Genomic DNA, 17,004 nt, shown 5'->3' with positions numbered 1-17,004 from the left:
TGCTTTCTAAAGGGGAAACATTGCTATACTATTTTAAAAGTTACTTGGTATACTGTACACAACTTCTGATTTCTCATTTCCGAGGTGCATAACTGTGATTTTCAATTTAATAGCAGATAGATTGTAGTTTGTTTTGGAAAAGTCCATTATCAAATGTCTGATTTTATTTTACTTTGAATCAGAGCTTCTCCTAATGTGTGTGTGAGTGTGAGAGGGGGGGGGGGGGTGTAATTTAAAAGTTAACCCATGCTGGGTTCTCTCAGTTTAGGGGGTAGTAAACAATTGTCTATTAATGTTACTGTTACAGCTAAATTATACTTTTGCCAAATCTGTATTCCTAGATATCATCATTTAATTCTATTAAATAGCCTAATAGTTTGTTCATTTATCTATGTAACAAAGCTGTTCAGTTTGATTGACTTCAGTGGTGCTAAGTCCTAAGTGAAACCATTGAAATTGTGATTGTAAGTTCCTATTCCAGACGTTCTTGCATCACATACATTGCTTCAGCAGTAATCTCAGCAACATTGCTCTGCACTCAAACTTAAGCTCTTCAATTGAATCCTCGAAGCAGAAACAACAAACCCCTAAGGCAGTTATTACACTCTGTCCCTTTAATAGCACATTTTACACGCACATAAACATTCCCATTGTCTCTGTGCAATTAACAGACACCTTCATACTACATTCAAATTCTACTCCCTAATAACATCAGCGCATCCAGGTTTAACATCAATTTACAATGCAAAGGGGTTATAAAAGGTTTTCAATGGTAATGGTGAGTTTAACATTAACAGAGTGCGTGTGTGTGTGTGTGTGCATGCTTGTTTCCATGTAGTGTTAAAAGCTTGACTCTGAGTTGGTGTCGATTTGTCAGACAATCGTTTAAGCAAAAAGGCTTTGCAAATATGAATCAATGTATATCTCTGTCTCTTAAATACCCGCAGCTGCATAAGAAGTGTCCAGCAATAGCATATGTAAGAGGCTAGTCATCACAGATGCATGTATAGGTGTGCAGATAGCATTGCTCTGGGGCATTTCAGGCTGTTGGGTTCCCTCCACAGCACCGAGCTCGACAGCTCTCCATCAGTGATGCGTAGAGCAGGGGGTGCACACACATGTTCAGGGTGATCAGACCTTTGGTCACCTGATACACATTATACACGGAGATGTTGCATCTTGTAGCGTCGTGCACCTTGAGATACTGGTTCACATTCCTGAAGACGTGATAAGGGATGAACGAAACAAAGTACAGGGACACGACGGCTCCCACCATCAGAGCTACCTTGTGCTTGTCCTGCGCTGAAATGCTGTGGCTTCTGCCGACCTCCCGCAGGATGCAGTAATAGGAGGCGCAAGTAGCCAGGAAGGGCACGGCGCACCCAAAAACGGTCAAAAACAGACTATAGGAAAGGTAGCTCTCTTCGTCGTCCTTCCCAGAAGCGGTCTCGCAGTGGGTGCGGTTGGAGCTGACTGGGGTGGATGCGAACTTTGCGATGGGGGAGCAAATCACAAGAATGAGAATCCACACGCACACACTGACCACCTTGGCATGCTTGGTCTTGATGTGGCTGTTGGTGAAGAGAGGGTGCACTATGGCTACGTAACGGTTCAGGCTGATGCAGGTGATGAAGAAGATGCTGCCGTAGAGGTTGCAGGTGAAGACGAAACGCAGGACCTTACAGAGAGGGTCCCCGAAGATCCAGTGCTTACCCCTGGCATAGTAGACCACCGGCAGTGGCAGGGTCAGCGCGTAGATGAGGTCACACACCGCCAGGTTCAGCGAGAAGATGACCCCGGTGTGCCAGTCCGGCCGCTCTCTGGTCAGCAGGAAGAAAATGGCGCCCACATTGCATACAAACCCCACGCAACATTCAAACCCATACACTGGGGGGAGATACGCTATCTGCACGTCGTCAAAACCACTAGAACAGTCATTTCTAGCCACCAGGATGGTCATTTCAGAAATAATTATTCTTGTATGTATTAATTTATTTTAAAGTAATTAGATTAGACCTACTGTTGGATAAGATGGCACAGGTTCTCTTTGGTTTGTCCTTCAGGAATCCGATGTCATGAGTTTTCTGGTGTATCGCAACAATATCCCAGAAAAGGATGTCCAACTGTTTCCCCTCACTTCTCTCAAGTCTTCGTGCTCAGCAGAAGACAACACACCTGTCTGGTGGCACAATAGCCTGAGGACAGCCTCTGTGAAGCACTTACATAGTTCAATTCAAGTGGAATATGCATGAATGGTTTGTTTTAAATCCAATCCGGAGACGCATCTAAATGCTACTAGAGCTAAACAGCAAGGGCAGTAACATTGTCTATTCCGTGTCTGACACAGCAAACAAACCGTATATAGGCTATGTAAAACATTGGCCACAATTTATATTCTTTATATAAACAGACATAGTCAAATCCTCTTGGTAATATGAGTGCTTTCCAGGAGCATACAGTTGCCTATTCATCAGCGTCGAGCCTCGTTTCCAGGTATTGTAGCATTTTGTTGCTAGTGGTCCAGACATAATTGAAACCTAATTTAACTACTTTGCCTAATCTCAGACCTTGCATGATTTTAAAGTTGTAGAGTTAGAACATAAGAAAGTGTCCAGTCGAGAGGAGGCCATTCGCCCCATCGTGCTCGTTTGGTGTCCATTAATAACTAAGTGATCAAGGATCCTATCCAGTCTGTTTGTGAATGTTCCCAAATTGTCTCTTCAGCCACATCGCTGGGGAGTTTGTTCAGATTGTGACGCCTCTCTGTGTGAAGAAGTGTCTCCTGTTTTCTGTCTTGAATGCCTTGAAGCCCAATTTCCATTTATGTCCCCGGGTGCGTGTGTCCCTGCTGATCTGGAAAAGCTCCTCTGGTTTGATGTGGTCGATGCCTTTCATGATTTTGAAGACTTGGATCAAGTCCCCACGTAGTCTCATCTGTTCCAGGGTGAAAAGGTTCAGGTCCTCAGTCTCTCAGTAGGACATTCCCTTCAGACCTGGAATAAGTCTGGTTGCTCTCCTCTGAACTGCCTCTAGAGCAGCGATATCTTTCTTGAAGTGTGGAGCCCAGAACTGTCCACAGTATCCAGATGAGCTCTAACTAGTGCATTGTACAGTCTGAACATTACTGCCCTTGTTTTAAAGTGGTCCCTACAAGTGTTCTGGTCCAGGACCAAGATCTGGAGCAAAGCTGGACATTTTTGTTAGCTGCTCCACTCTCTCCCCCCTCCATCAAACTCTCCCAGATATTAAATCCAGATCTCTTGATTTAACAAAATGTGTAACTTCACAGGTATTATTGTGTGCTGTGTGTTATAAAATAATATCAGTTCTCACACCAGCTCTTAGTAGGTTATATAATACACTATTTTTGTATTAATTGTAATTCTCTGACACCTTCACTTTCTTGAAGTGATTGTATAATCTCGGTGCACATCTCTCGTAAACCACCTGCAAAAGAAGGAAAGTCTATTTTCACTCCACACTTTTAAGTATCTCCAAATTATTTCATTTTAACCCAATTCTTTATCTGACTAAATTTACCTGACATTTGACTGGCCAAAAGTTGGTGGCCAGGGAGTTCAGGTCACATGCTTGAGTCATGGGCTCCTGCACCTGGATGGCCACAGACATCTTTATTGCACTGTTTTCTACTTGTTCATGGTTGAATGGTTAAACAGATGTTAATGTTATAAATATTTCAGTTTTGTTAAACAGTTATTTACACAAAAGCTGAAAAAATATTAAACAAAGCACTGACTGAAGCTTTTAATCCAGACTTCTATATTCTTATCTATTTTATCATTTGGAAAATATATAGCAAAGCAACACAACTTTAATACACTTTTTAAATAATGATCAAATTTTGTGTGCCTCTGGAGCTGTTTAAAAGCAGCTAAGGAAGACTATTTTATCTGTTATTACCTGTTATTATCTTTTAGCATAGCCTATTTGTTGTTGTTGTTTGTTTGTTTCTGTATGCATGTTATGGCTGTTTTTTCTGTTACAAAGATACTATATACAAGAAGAAATGTCATACAGCACTAAACATAGGCAAAACAAATGTTATACAGCAGCAAAAAATGCCAAGAAACAAAATGATGGCAAGAATGAAAAAATAGGCAAGTTTTATTTTCAGTGTAGAAAGAAAAATCAGTCATAGGTAATTACCAACAGCACAATTTTAGAACTGATGTGTTAAATGTAACACATTCAAGGACAACACATCTTCCTGTTAAAATTCACAAAAGCACCACACAATGTATATTTGTAACACAATAATGTGTTTTTCCCACACAAGAATTAGTTGAACAAAAAAAAAATGTTTTTCTAAATGAAGATCTGCAGCATAGTTTGCGTGAGAGTAAAACTGCGTGAGAGTAAAACAGCGTGAGAGTAAAACTGCGTGAGAGTGTAAAACTGCGTGAGAGTGTAAAACTGCGTGAGAGTAAAACTGCGTGAGAGTAAAACTGCGTGAGAGTGTAAAACTGCGTGAGAGTAAAACTGCGTGAGTGTGTAAAACTGCGTGAGAGTAAAACTGCGTGAGAGTAAAACTGCGTGAGAGTGTAAAACTGCGTGAGAGTAAAACTGCGTGAGAGTGTAAAACTGCGTGAGAGTAAAACTGCATGAGAGTAAAACTGCGTGAGAGTGTAAAACTGCGTGAGAGTAAAACTGCGTGAGAGTGTAAAACTGCGTGAGAGTGTAAAACTGCGTGAGAGTGTAAAACTGCGTGAGAGTAAAACTGCGTGAGAGTGTAAAACTGCGTGAGAGTGTAAAACTGCGTGAGAGTGACACCCGAGGACCCGGAGATGCAGCGTGCAACATTTCTCTGTTAGTAACTTAAATTCAGCTTCAGATTTGAGTCTCACACTATGGTGACTCAACTACAAGTCTGCAATTCACAAACTCCAATTAAGTAATTTATTTATTGATCTTCTTAATACTGTACTTTTAATAAAGGCCTTTAACTGATTATTTGTTTGTGTTCGTGTGATTATGACTGAAAAACATTTAATAAGAAAATACAATCTAATTATTATCTAATTATTAACACTTAGGCCACTTATACTAACTGACATACTATCACGTAAACGAACATGCCTGCTATTATACTATAGTACCCTACTACATACTACTGTATTACTGGTGCTATGTATGTCTAACCTAAATTAGAAGGTTATACTGCTACATGTAGGCTACATGTATTACAAACTATGGACACTGCTGTACAAATAATACCTGTCCAGTAATAAACCAAGCAACAATCCACATGATGCAGAAATGATGATCTTGCATTGATCTTTTGAAATCCCAGTTTATTCTTTGGTAGCCCCCCTACAACACAGGGTCCTGAGAATACTGTCAAACACTGCCATGTACAGCAAGGGGTGGATGCACATGTTCAGGGTTACCAGTCCTTTGGTGACCTGGTAGGCTGAGTAAACCACCGTCGTGTGCGAGCTAATGGAGTGCTCAAGCTTTAGGTGGATGTTGTAGTTCCTGAGGACATGGTAAGGGATGAAAGACACCGTGTACATCATGACCACCGTGGCGATCATCACGGCCACCTTCCTCTTCTCCAGCCGGGTGATGTTCTCGTTCTTCCAGACGACCCAGAGGATGGAGAAGTAGGAGGCGAAGGTGGCCAAAAAGGGCAAAAAGCACCCAAACACGGCCAGGAACACATTGTAGGCGAAAGACGTGCTATAGCCTTCCTTCCTAAAGGAGACGCACTCCGTGTTGTTCCTCCATCCTGTGGTCACGGTGGCGAAACTCAGGACGGGGCAGGAGATGACCGTCACCACCAGCCACACGCCCACACTAGCCAGCTTGGCGTGCCTGGCTCGGACGTGGCTGTGCATGAAGAAGGGGTGCACGATGCCCACGTAGCGGTTCAGGCTGATGCAGGTGACGAAGAAGATGCTGCTGTAGAGGTTGCAGGTGAAGAGAAAGCGCTCCATCTTGCACATCGCCATCCCAAATTGCCAGTCCTTCTGGTGCCGGTAGTAGTGGACCAGCAGCGGCAGGGTGAGCGCGTACAGCAGGTCGCTCAGCGCCAGGTTGAAGGCGAACACCACGCCAGTGTGCCAGTTTCTGCGCTCCCTGGTCAGCATGAGCCAGATGGCCAGGATGTTGCCCGTAAACGCCAGGCAGAACTCAATCCCATACACCGGGGGCAGAAACTGTATCTGAAAGCTTTCGAAGTTGCGTGACTGGTTGGACATCTTGGTAGGGTTTCTTCTTTCGATATACAAGTAGTGTAGTGGCCACACTGATGAGTTCTGAAAGACAAGCGCACAGGCTGCTGGTCAAGGTCTGTGGTGTGTCATGTCACACGGAAAAGTTCATATTCATAAAGTTGATGTCAAATGGACCACTCTCTTATAAGACGAGAAGCAAGAACACGATGTTCCCAAGAAAATGTCATTTGTTTAAGCTGGTACTGAGAGGTTAATGTGACACTTTTTTCTCGTTGTTTTTAACGTTACCGTGTGATTTGGAGAACACATTTTGTGCGCTTTTTCTTTTCTTACAAAAATAATATTCTACAATACATCTCCACCAGTTCACGTTACATTGAAGATAAAAACGCGCTGTCCCCAATCCTAAATGTTGAACAGTATCAATATCGCCATGCATTTCACATATTTCTGTTTTTAACATAGTTTAAAAAGTGCCCAACAGATGACTGATAGTAAACATGCAGCTCAAACCCGACAGCACACTGCATTGTTAACAATACTGCTCATATTCACTGCGCAGCTCAAGCATCATTTGCAAGACCTTTGCAAACTGAGTGCAACATAGGAAACGCAAAAGAAGCGTGAAGTGTGAAGGCAGTGAATCGTTTAAGCGCATTCTTTTAAAAATACTTACGTGATATTGAGGTCTCGTACAATTTTTCAAATGCTACTACAAGACTTCCTCATTCTGTCGGTTCGGATCACAAAAATAGATGAAGCAAATGACAGAGACAGAAACGGGTGCAAACGCGCAACTCACAGGCGACTCAGCTCGACCCCCCGTCAGTGGAAACCGGCTTCAGCACCTCCAGCACAGGAAACAGCGGCAGGAAGAGCGACTGCGCCCCCGAGAGCAGCGGCTGCGGCTGCGGACGTGTGCAAACTGCGCATCACGACCCCAGCCCAGGCAGACCACACTGGGGCTTCACAAGCAGTCACTCTGTATGATCAACTCAAACTACAACCAGCAACACCAGCACATCCTCTCTGCGCTCTGAGTGCCCAGAGACCAGCTCCAGTGAAAGACAAACCACAGGACTGCCCTCCCCCAGTAATCGGTGATTGGAAAGTAAACTGGTTTCACATTATTGACCGAGCGCACCGCATCAGTACGACTGCTTTGCGTTTTTGGCTGCCCTGCCTCTAACTCGACTGCATGCTAACCCGACTCTAATTTCCTCTTTTCGCTGCTTTAAATAATCCTGCCTGCTTGTGCTCACATCACAGAAATGACAATTTACACTCAATACCTTTACATACAGCTCTGGACCACTCCAAGTTCAGAAATCAATGTTAAGTGGTCTCACTTTTTTCCAGAGCGGTGTATGTGAATAAATACACATTTTGAAGTCGTGCCAGTTTTGCATGTTTTAAAACAATCACAGATAAACATAACCTTAATATGCGTTTGATTGCAGATAGATATTACAAGGCAACAATTGCATGTGCAGTGGATTGCTAGCATATACAGCAGTACAAGGAGTGGTTCACCTGATCTTACTGCAGCAGGCTCTACAGCATGGCGTCAGAGGTCTCCGAGATGAACACGCTGATCTGTGGATGAGGGTGACGTTTATAGAGGACAGTCTGCTTCTCATATTAGGATATGCATTCATTCAAAAACCCGTCTGCTAGGCCGATTTACATGACAGTTTCCACAGCACACCCTATTCAGCATTATGTAGATCACCTTCCCAGAATAGAGTGGCCAGGGGCCGCCAGCGGGCCACACAACCCACTGTATTGTAATCACTCTGACCCCAGCTTGAGCGAACAAAGGCCCCCCACAGTCAACAGATGCAGGTATCGGTATACAGAGTCACATTTGGTCAAATAAAACATCTCCAACCTACAGTGAGGGAAAAAAGTATTTGATCCCCTGCTGATTTTGTACGTTTGCCCACTGACAAAGAAATGATCAGTCTATAATTTTAATGGTGGGTGTATTTTAACAGTGAGAGACAGAATAACAACAAACAAATCCAGAAAAACGCATTTCAAAAAAGTTATACATTGATTTGCATGTTAATGAGTGAAATAAGTATTTGACCCCTTCGACTTAGTACTTGGTGGCAAAACCCTTGTTGGCAATCAGAGGTCAGACGTTTCATGGAGTTGGCCACCAGGTTTGCACACATCTCAGGAGGGATTTTGTCCCACTCCTCTTTGCAGATCCTCTCCAAGTCATTAAGGTTTTGAGGCTGACGTTTGGCAACTCGAACCTTCAGCTCCCTCCACATATTGTCTATGGGATTAAGGTCTGGAGACTGGCTAGGCCACTCCAGGACCTTAATGTGCTTCTTCTTGAGCCACTCCTTTGTTGCCTTGGCTGTGTGTTTTGGGTCATTGTCATGCTGGAATAGCCATCCACGACCCATTTTCAATGCCCTGGCTGAGGGAAGGAGGTTCTCACCCAAGATTTGACGGTACATGGCCCTGTCCATCGTCCCTTTGATGCGGTGCAGTTGTCCTGTCCCCTTAGCAGAAAAACACCCCCAAAGTATAATGTTTCCACCTCCATGTTTGACGGTGGGGATGGTGTTCTTGGGGTCATTCCTCCTCCTCCATACACGGCGAGTTGAGTCGATGCCAAAGAGATCGATTTTGGTCTCATCTGACCACAACACTTTCACCCAGTTCTCCTCTGAATCATTCAGATGTTGGCAAACTTCAGACAGGCCTGTACATGTGCTTTCTTGAGCAGGGGGACCTTGCGGGCGCTGCAGGATTTCAGTCCTTCACAGCGTAGTGTGTTACCAATTGTTTTCTTGGTGACTATGGTCCCAGCTGCCTTGAGATCATTAACAAGATTCTCCCGTGTAGTTCTGGGCTGATTCCTCACCGTTCTCATGATCATTGAAACTCCACGAGGTGAGATCTTGCATGGAGCCCCAGACCGAGGGAGACTGACAGTTATTTTGTGTTTCTTCCATTTGCGAATAATTGCACCAAGTCTTGTCACCTTCTCACCAAGCTGCTTGGCGATGGTCTTGTAGCCCATTCCAGCCTTGTGTAGGTCTACAATCTTGTCCCTGACATCCTTGGACAGCTCTTTGGTCTTGGCCATGGTGGAGAGTTTGGAATCTGATTGATTGATTGCTTCTGTGGACAGGTGTCTTTCATACAGGTAACGAGCTGAGATTAGGAGCACGCCCTTTAAGAGAGTCTCAGCTCGTTACCTGTATAAAAGACACCTGGGAGCCAGAAATCTTGCTGACTGATATGGGATCAAATACTTATTTCCCTCATTAACATGCAAATCAATTTTTAACTTTTTTGAAATACGTTTTTCTGGATTTTTTTGTTGTTACTCTGTCTCTCACTGTTAAAATACACCTACCATTAAAATTATAGACTGATCATTTCTTTGTCAGTGGGCAAACGTACAAAATCAGCAGGGGCTCAAATACTTTTTTCCCCTCACTGTACACAAACAAGGTCTTACAGTTCCCTTATCTCACATCAGTGTAGATGCACCTTCCGCAGCAAATTATGTGCAAGGAAACAAAGCCGTGGGCAGCTCAGATAACTCTACATGACTTACTTCCACTCTGTGGGCAGCGCTTCACTCACCGCCGCGCCGCCTGGGGGAGGGGGACACGTTTCCACCTCCAGAGGCTGGCAGATCAAGCCCATGTAACTTAAAAATGTTGCCATGTTTTGCATGCCTGTACACAAACACTGGGTGGTGAAAGGCTTTGCTCTCAGTGATGCAACTGGATGTGAAGAAGCAGAACCTGGTCACAGTACGTCAGTGCCCTCTGACTGGGACAAACTAAAAAGCAACAATGTGCCAGGCTGGGCTCACAGGTGCTGAGCGACAAAGCATTCATTATTTCAAAAAACTCAGACATCTTTCAAATTTTTTTGGTTCAACATTTTATTGTACAAAACTTTAACATTAACTTTATCTGCATCTGTACAGCATGTATACACAAAAACACTGGAGGAATACAGAAGTGACAGGAGAGGAACAATCAGCTTTCTGGGTTTACTGAGAGCACCGTGCAGGAAACAGATATCGAACATGAAACCACAGCACTGTTCCTGGCAACTGAACAAGAACCAGACAGGCTTTGAATTAGACCCAGTCGGGCCAAAGAGCACAGCTGACCCTGCGCAATAAAAACAAGCAGTTTAAGGAAACGGCAGACGAACTGAAACTGAACTTTAGACGCTTAGAAAAAGGACACTCCAAGCACGTGGTCTTCTAGGAAAAAACAATGTACACCTCTTATATCGGCAGAGTGGGTTTTACACCGGTGACTGAGCAGTATGGAGGGGGGCTAATTCCAGACATCTCTGTAGGTCTCCCTGAACTATGCTTTGCAAAACGGGTTCTTTCGTATCATGAACATCAAGCTCAGACTAACCTTCGTCAGTCACTTCCCCGTCACATGCTTCACCCGCACCTGGACCGAGATACCGCCTCCTCACCAAAACCCCCAAACCCACACAAGCTGCTTCCAGGACCATGGCAGCCGACTGCACCGCTAAGACTCAGCCGGCAGCTCCGGCTCGTCACTATTTGTGCAAGAGACGGCCTCGATAAGAATCTGTTACATCCTGCCAATGCAGTACCAGCGTCGAGAGGTCCTCCACACTAGACAGACTTCCTCACCCGAGGCCTACGGCCTGCCTTTACCCTTTCTCTGCTTGAATCCTGGTTTCCCCCCAGGCCTCGCCTTGCTCTGCCCCTTTCCCTTCAACCCCGGTCGAGGCTTCCCCTTCTGCCCCTTGAACTTCAGTCCCTTCGCCGCCCCCGGGGTCGTCTTCCCCCCGAACTTCTTCCCCCCAAACTTGTTCCTCTTCTCCTCTCCAAACTTCCTCTCCCCCTGCCTTTGGTGCCGCTTCCCCGGTGCCCCGTCGCCCGCCCGTCCCCGCTCGGCCTTGCCCCTGCCTTGCCCCGGGGAGCCCTTGCCGTATTTCGGGCCCCTCTTGGATGGTCCCTCCCGGGCGGGGTCTCGGCCCGCCTTGTCCCCTCTCTCCGCGGAGAACTTCCTTTTCTTGAAGGGATTGTGGGGCTTCCCTTCAGCCCTCCTCCGCTTCCGCTTGGAGGCGTCTGGGAACATGTCTGAAAGGAAACGAGGAAAGGAGGGGACGGCTTTAGATCACGACCGCAATCGTACATCGCTCAACACGTACACAAGGAAAGCAAGGCCTTTGCATTTTAAATTGTGACAACCTGTCTAGTAAAAAAAAAAGCACCTAATGGGACGTCATCACATCCCTAACATCCACCCGAACACAAACGAGCCGCGCTCCCTCACCTTCGTCCGGCTCCTCCCCCACGGCCTCCCTGTAGTAGTTGGCCTCTTCGTCAGACTCCTCGTCCAGCGCCGGCTTGTCCTCCTGCGTGCCGGGATCCTCCACCTCGCTGTCGTCGCCCTCGCCCTGCTCCTCCTTCCTCCTCCGGATTCCCTCCAGACTCCGCTGCCTGTCAGGGTCACGTCACACGCCGAGTCAGTCACACGGAGAAACAGTTTCCAGCCATACGCTCGGGGGGGAAGTGAAACTGGTCACTTGTTACTGAAAATGAGTCACTTCCTCACGCAGACCAGATGGGGACGGTCAACTGCAAACCTCCAGCTCTTCCCCGCCCCGATGTGGCTCTCGAATAAGGGCTTCTACGTTTAGTTTAGCTCCTACATTTGCATGATGGCTTCAACATCAATTACAGTGCAACTACGGGGGGCGACTGTACTGTGCTTGTGAAAGGCGCTCGGATGCATCAGTAAGCGTTTACTTTTGAAGAGAACAATCACCGCACAATCAGTAGAACAGCTTTCATCACTTGCATCCAGTGTGGAGCGCTGGCCAGGGCTCTGGAGGGGTGTGGGGTCACTGCTGTACTCTTGACAAAGGTACTCTACCCAGAATGCTCTTCTGCCGGCCACCTCGGGGTACTCACTTGTTCTCCCGTTGTTTCTCCTTCTTCAGGGCGATGTTCTGCTCCTGGGCCTTCCTGCGATCCTCCTTCTGCTGCAGCTTCTTCGCTTTGCGAGCCTGGATCTCCCGCAGCTCCTCCTTGGTCTTCTCCACTGGAAGGGGGTTAAAGGGTTCAAATCAAAATCGATTGATAGACACGGGCCTCTAGACCGCAGGCCGGCTCTCAGGGAGAAAAGGCTCAGGAAAGGCTTGTGAAAAGCTCTGGGATGCATCAGTAAGCGTTTACTTTTGAAAAGAGACATCACAACACAATCAGCAGACTAGCTTTCATCACGTGCATCCTGTGCGGAGGATTCAGACCCAGGTGGGGGACACTGCTGCAGTGCCCAGAATGCTCCAGTACAAACGCAGCTGTGTAATTGGGAAACTGCTGTAAACTTCCTGGAAATTTGCAACAAATTCAATAACTTTCACGTTATTTTGACATCCAGTCCAGTTTGGGGCAGGACTGCTACTGTACTCCATCAGTTCCTCTCACTGAACTGAAAACCCACACAGCCGACCACTTACCGACAGCGTGGTACATCACATTGCCTTCGCCCATGCCTTCCTCAATTTTAATCAGCTGCAGGGTCATCCTGGGGCCGATCTGGGGACAAGAAGGAGGAGAGACTGATCATGTGGGCAACGGAAAAAATTTATAAAAAGCAGCTGAGTGGGCCTCGGCCGTGACATTAGACACGCGAGCGCAGTTTCCCACTTCCTGCACGCTGGGGGACCAGACGACTGAAAGACCTACATTTGAAAGGAGGGGGGGGGCTTGTCAGAAAGCGTTTACTCTTGTAGACGTCATGGAGAGGTCAGCAGACTATACCATCATCACACAAACCCCATCCCTCCTTCCTCACACGCAGTCGCCTGCCACTCTCTCCCTGCTCGTCTAGACTAGAGGTCCTGGAGGAGCCCCCGCCCTGCTGGTTTTTGTTTCAGCTGAGCCCTTACTTAATTGAATTCCACCAGGTGGAGCACATTCACCCACCACTACTCGTTCAATGCAGCTGTACATCCTATTTATCTGACCCCAGCCATGGAGATTAAAGTGCGGCTGGTCCCTGTGTTTCCCTGCTTCAGTGTCCGGACACAGTTCAGCTCAGCCACCCGGGCGTCCGTACCTCGGTGAGCCGCACGGCGCTCTGCTGGGCCTTCATGTTACCGCGGCCGGCGTACACCTGCGGCAGCTCCGTGATGTTGTGATCCCCGTCCTGCTCCGCCTCGCTCTCCGACAGGTTGGCCCCCCTGGGATGGAGAGACGACCCACAGGTTAAACGACAACCGAAGGGACGGCGCGGTGGAACGCCTTATGAAGTGGGTTCTTCTCCCTAGTTTACTTTCCACCACCCTTACAGATTCATTTGTGGTCTTGGTTTGCTCAGATGCTTTATATTCCCAAACCTGGTCCTGCTGGTTTCAGTCCTAACTGAGATCTTAATTGATTAATTGAATTCTAAATTTGTTTATGGATCTGGACTGGGTGCATCAGTGCGTTTACTTTGAAAAAGATCACTGTTCCATCAACAACACATTACATCACATCACGTGCACCCAATCCACCTACAAACGCTACTTAAACGTCACAGCGCAGCACAGAACTCACAGCGCGTTGTACCCGACCACGACCACTGAGGACCGTGCGCTCAGAAAGACCACCCCAGGGTCAGTGTAGCCCCCCCCCAAGGTCACTGGCTCTTACTTCATGAGCAGCTCGCTGATGTCCTCGAATCGGCCCATGTTGGGAAGCTTCTCCTGCATGAGCTTCTTCACCCCCCGGCTCATGCCCACAGGAACCACCTTCACACTGCTGCAGAGGGGAGAGAGACAGAGCGCGTTTACTCATTTTATCATGTTGAGCGAAAGCATTTCCCCCAATTAAAACACTTCCGAGATCAGAGCAATGATTAAGTCTGGCTGCCGAGCCCGACCCAAATTAATGAGACCAAAGACCCCCACCACCCTCAGACTTCCACCCCCACCCTGCGTTGCCTCCGAGACCGGGTGAATCAGTGCGTTTACTTTGAAACAAATCACTGTGCCGTCAGCAAGTATACGTGTCATCACTTGCACCCAGGTCCTTTGTCAACACAAGGCCGGCAGGAAGTGACCCGAGGAGACGTTACTGAAGTACCGCACCGGCCACAGCTGTGGAAACACGCCTGTGTCCGGGGCGACACCGACGGGGCACTTACTAGTGTCGGAACTCAATGGACTGGGTCTTGGGGTCGTAGTTGATCAAGACGCACCTCTTGATGCTGTTGAGATTCACCTGTGTGATGAAAACAAACACGGATGCATCACTGGAAACAGCAGCTGACGAGTGAAGTCCCAGCTCACGAGGCTACTGGGTCAAAACGCCCACCACGGAGATCTTCATACGATGGGTTCCTCACTGAAGCAAACTAAGACACTGCTGCCACCTTGTGGTCAAAAGCTGCAATGAACATGACTGTAGAGATGCTCTCTGCTTTCTATGGAGCTGTATTGTCACATTTAAATCTAATTCTTAAATTAATCAATTCCTAAATGAAAGTATAAATCAAATGAATTAAACCATTCCAAAATTACTGACAAACCGACTAATTTATGTAATTGTTTGCCAATTGATCTTACAATTTTAATTGGCAAACAAACTCTTATGTGCTGTCAATCAGGGGGGGCAGGTGCTGGACGGACGCTCACCTTGTGCACGTTGATGGAGGGGAACATGTTCTGGAACATGGTGGCCATCAGCTTGACGTGCATGCCCTCCACCCCGAAGTTGTTGAGGATCAGGAGGGGGTGGTGCGTGAACTGCTCCTCGTGCATCCGGTGGCGCTTCACGGACGACACCACATCCTTGATCAGGGCGTACTGGGGCAGAGGGGGGGTTTAAAGACCAATCACATCACACACCGGGAGAGAGGTTCCCTGTGAACTGGGCTGGGCTTCCAATGCACTGAAGGCCATAAGTTTAATTAAAATCCCCCCAGTAACACCTCACTGCATTTTAATTTTGGTTCCAACGGGTTACACAAGAGTAATTTATTCCTCAACTCAAACAAATGAGAACAGACTTCAACTCAACAAGGACATATTATAATTTGAAGCATAACGGTTTTTTCACAGTATAACGGAAATCAAGGCCTGTTACACGCATCATAAGTAACTTATTTCTGCACTTCTAGTGTCAACTAAGTTGCCTTGGATAGGGGCGTGTGCAAATAAATACATAAATAAAAGCCCATTAACTGTCCGTGAGGTTTCTATCAAGCTTGTGGTTCGGGATTCTGTGCAGCGGTTCTCGATCTAGAACCCTTACCTTCAGAACGCGGAAGTGGAGCATCGGGCCTTTGGGCAGACGGGCAAGTCTCTGCACGGAGAGAGAGGGAGAGGACGGAGGTGTCAGGTCAGAATGGGGACGGGACGCTTCTCCTGGAGTTTTTACAAAGCGATCCTATGAACTATCCCTCTGACCCTCCCCTCCGAGGAGAGAGAGGGCCGCAGCACTCACCAGGCCGATGCTGGAGGGCGACTTGCCGAAGATTAGGAAGTGCGTCACCCCAAGCGGTCCCGCCACGGCAACGAAGTCTTTCAGTACGTTCTTCTTGCGCACCTGGACGTGGGAGAAACGGCACAGGGATCAGGGACCGAGGCGTGAAGCAGCCAATCGACAATCGCTAGATCTGCATCCTGGGTCTCCAGCTTTCAGAGCCCCCTCCCAGGTGAGACCTGAACTAAGAAATGCAACACACTGAACTTCTGCCCTATAGGACCTACACGCTGCCAGACCCGCCCGATTCCAGATGCATCAGTGCGTTTACTTTGAAGTATCACAGAAACCTCAATATGTCTTAAGCTTTCATCACTTGCATCCAGCACTAGTCAAAGCCACAGAGTCCTGGGGGGCGCAGTGTCTGTTCTAACAGCAGCTCCCAATTAGTTCATGCCATGACTGACTCGGGTAGGCTCATCTAAAACGGTCATATTAATATGGCCGATCTCAATCTGTTGATTAGTCAAAACACTGAGCCCATACAACATGCCAGTCTGGAGAGCATGTACCGTGAGCGACTCGGCGGTGTAGGGCTCCATGACGCGCCGCATGTCCTTCACCAGCTGCTCCACGTTCTTGCCGATGTGGCCCCGGTGGAAGACGAACGAGTGCGGGACCGAGCTGTACTCCTCCTGGGCCACATGGAGGGCGTTCTGCCGAGACTTCTTCTGGTTCTTTGTCTGAGAGGGGGAATAGGGTTGATCACATGAAAGAAGTACATCGATCCATATAACCGGTCGGACCGCCGATATACCAGATGCATCAGCGCGGTTGAGTGATCAGGTTTTCAGAAACGACGGGCCTTGTCGTCCGCATCCCCTGATCACAGCTCCCGCGGGGATCCATCGTAAACCTCAATATTATAGTTGTAATTGTATTGTATGTAATTAAATTGCATTACAAATCGCAATCCTCTCACAAATACACGATTTAAACTAGCAAAAACACACTGCAACGATGCATTATATACCAAAGCACAAACACAACCTCATTAAACTGTTTGTCACTGAAGTCTGTTGGAGAGGAATTTATAATCGCACGTGTATTTATATAGATACACGTGCAACTGCAGTAAGAGCTGCTTTACAGCTTAATTAATAACACGTGGCTTACCTTACTTTTCCCCATGGCTAAAGGTTGTTGTTGTCTTAATACAAAATAAGCGAAACGATAGTGATGTTAAATAAATAAGAAATCTTTGAATGTACAGGAACTGTGTCTCGCCATAGCGCTCCGTCTCCCTCCGCTCACACGCTGCAGCCGCGCCATGCGCTTCCGGTGCGTCACAGG

General features: G+C 47.1%; 3 protein-coding genes across 4 annotated transcripts; all 3 read right to left on the bottom strand.

The window, feature by feature from the left end:
* Nucleotides 1–1,039: 1,039 nt before the first annotated feature.
* LOC136753561 (P2Y purinoceptor 11-like) lies at nt 1,040–1,960 on the bottom strand. Its single transcript, XM_066709786.1, has one exon. The coding sequence runs from the start codon at nt 1,958–1,960 to the stop codon at nt 1,040–1,042; it is 921 nt and encodes a 306-aa protein (XP_066565883.1).
* Nucleotides 1,961–4,100: 2,140 nt separating this feature from the next.
* p2ry11 (purinergic receptor P2Y11) lies at nt 4,101–7,374 on the bottom strand. Of its 2 annotated transcripts, none has more exons than XM_066707848.1 (2): nt 6,874–7,374; nt 4,101–6,278 (listed from the first exon to the last, which is right to left on the bottom strand). In XM_066707848.1, exon 2 carries the CDS (start codon nt 6,219–6,221, stop codon nt 5,313–5,315), a length of 909 nt encoding a protein of 302 aa, XP_066563945.1. In that variant the 5' UTR covers nt 6,222–6,278; nt 6,874–7,374; the 3' UTR covers nt 4,101–5,312. The 2 variants fall into 2 exon arrangements, with proteins under 2 accessions (XP_066563945.1, XP_066563947.1); XM_066707850.1 differs by having other exon boundaries at nt 7,000–7,374.
* A 3,058-nt stretch (nt 7,375–10,432) lies between these two features.
* On the bottom strand, nt 10,433–17,004 carry ppan (peter pan homolog). Its single transcript, XM_066707847.1, has 12 exons — nt 16,828–17,004; nt 16,224–16,394; nt 15,673–15,774; nt 15,481–15,531; nt 14,862–15,032; nt 14,372–14,448; nt 13,879–13,986; nt 13,301–13,424; nt 12,699–12,777; nt 12,151–12,280; nt 11,510–11,676; nt 10,433–11,313 (listed from the first exon to the last, which is right to left on the bottom strand). The coding sequence occupies exons 1-12, from the start codon at nt 16,840–16,842 to the stop codon at nt 10,868–10,870; spliced, it is 1,641 nt and encodes a 546-aa protein (XP_066563944.1). The 5' UTR covers nt 16,843–17,004; the 3' UTR covers nt 10,433–10,867.

This window comes from Amia ocellicauda, chromosome 7, assembly GCF_036373705.1.
Source record: "Amia ocellicauda isolate fAmiCal2 chromosome 7, fAmiCal2.hap1, whole genome shotgun sequence".
Classification (NCBI taxonomy): Eukaryota; Metazoa; Chordata; class Actinopteri; order Amiiformes; family Amiidae; genus Amia; species Amia ocellicauda.
The sequence above is the reverse complement of the archived record's forward strand: the minus strand, read 5'-3'. Positions and strand labels throughout refer to the sequence as shown.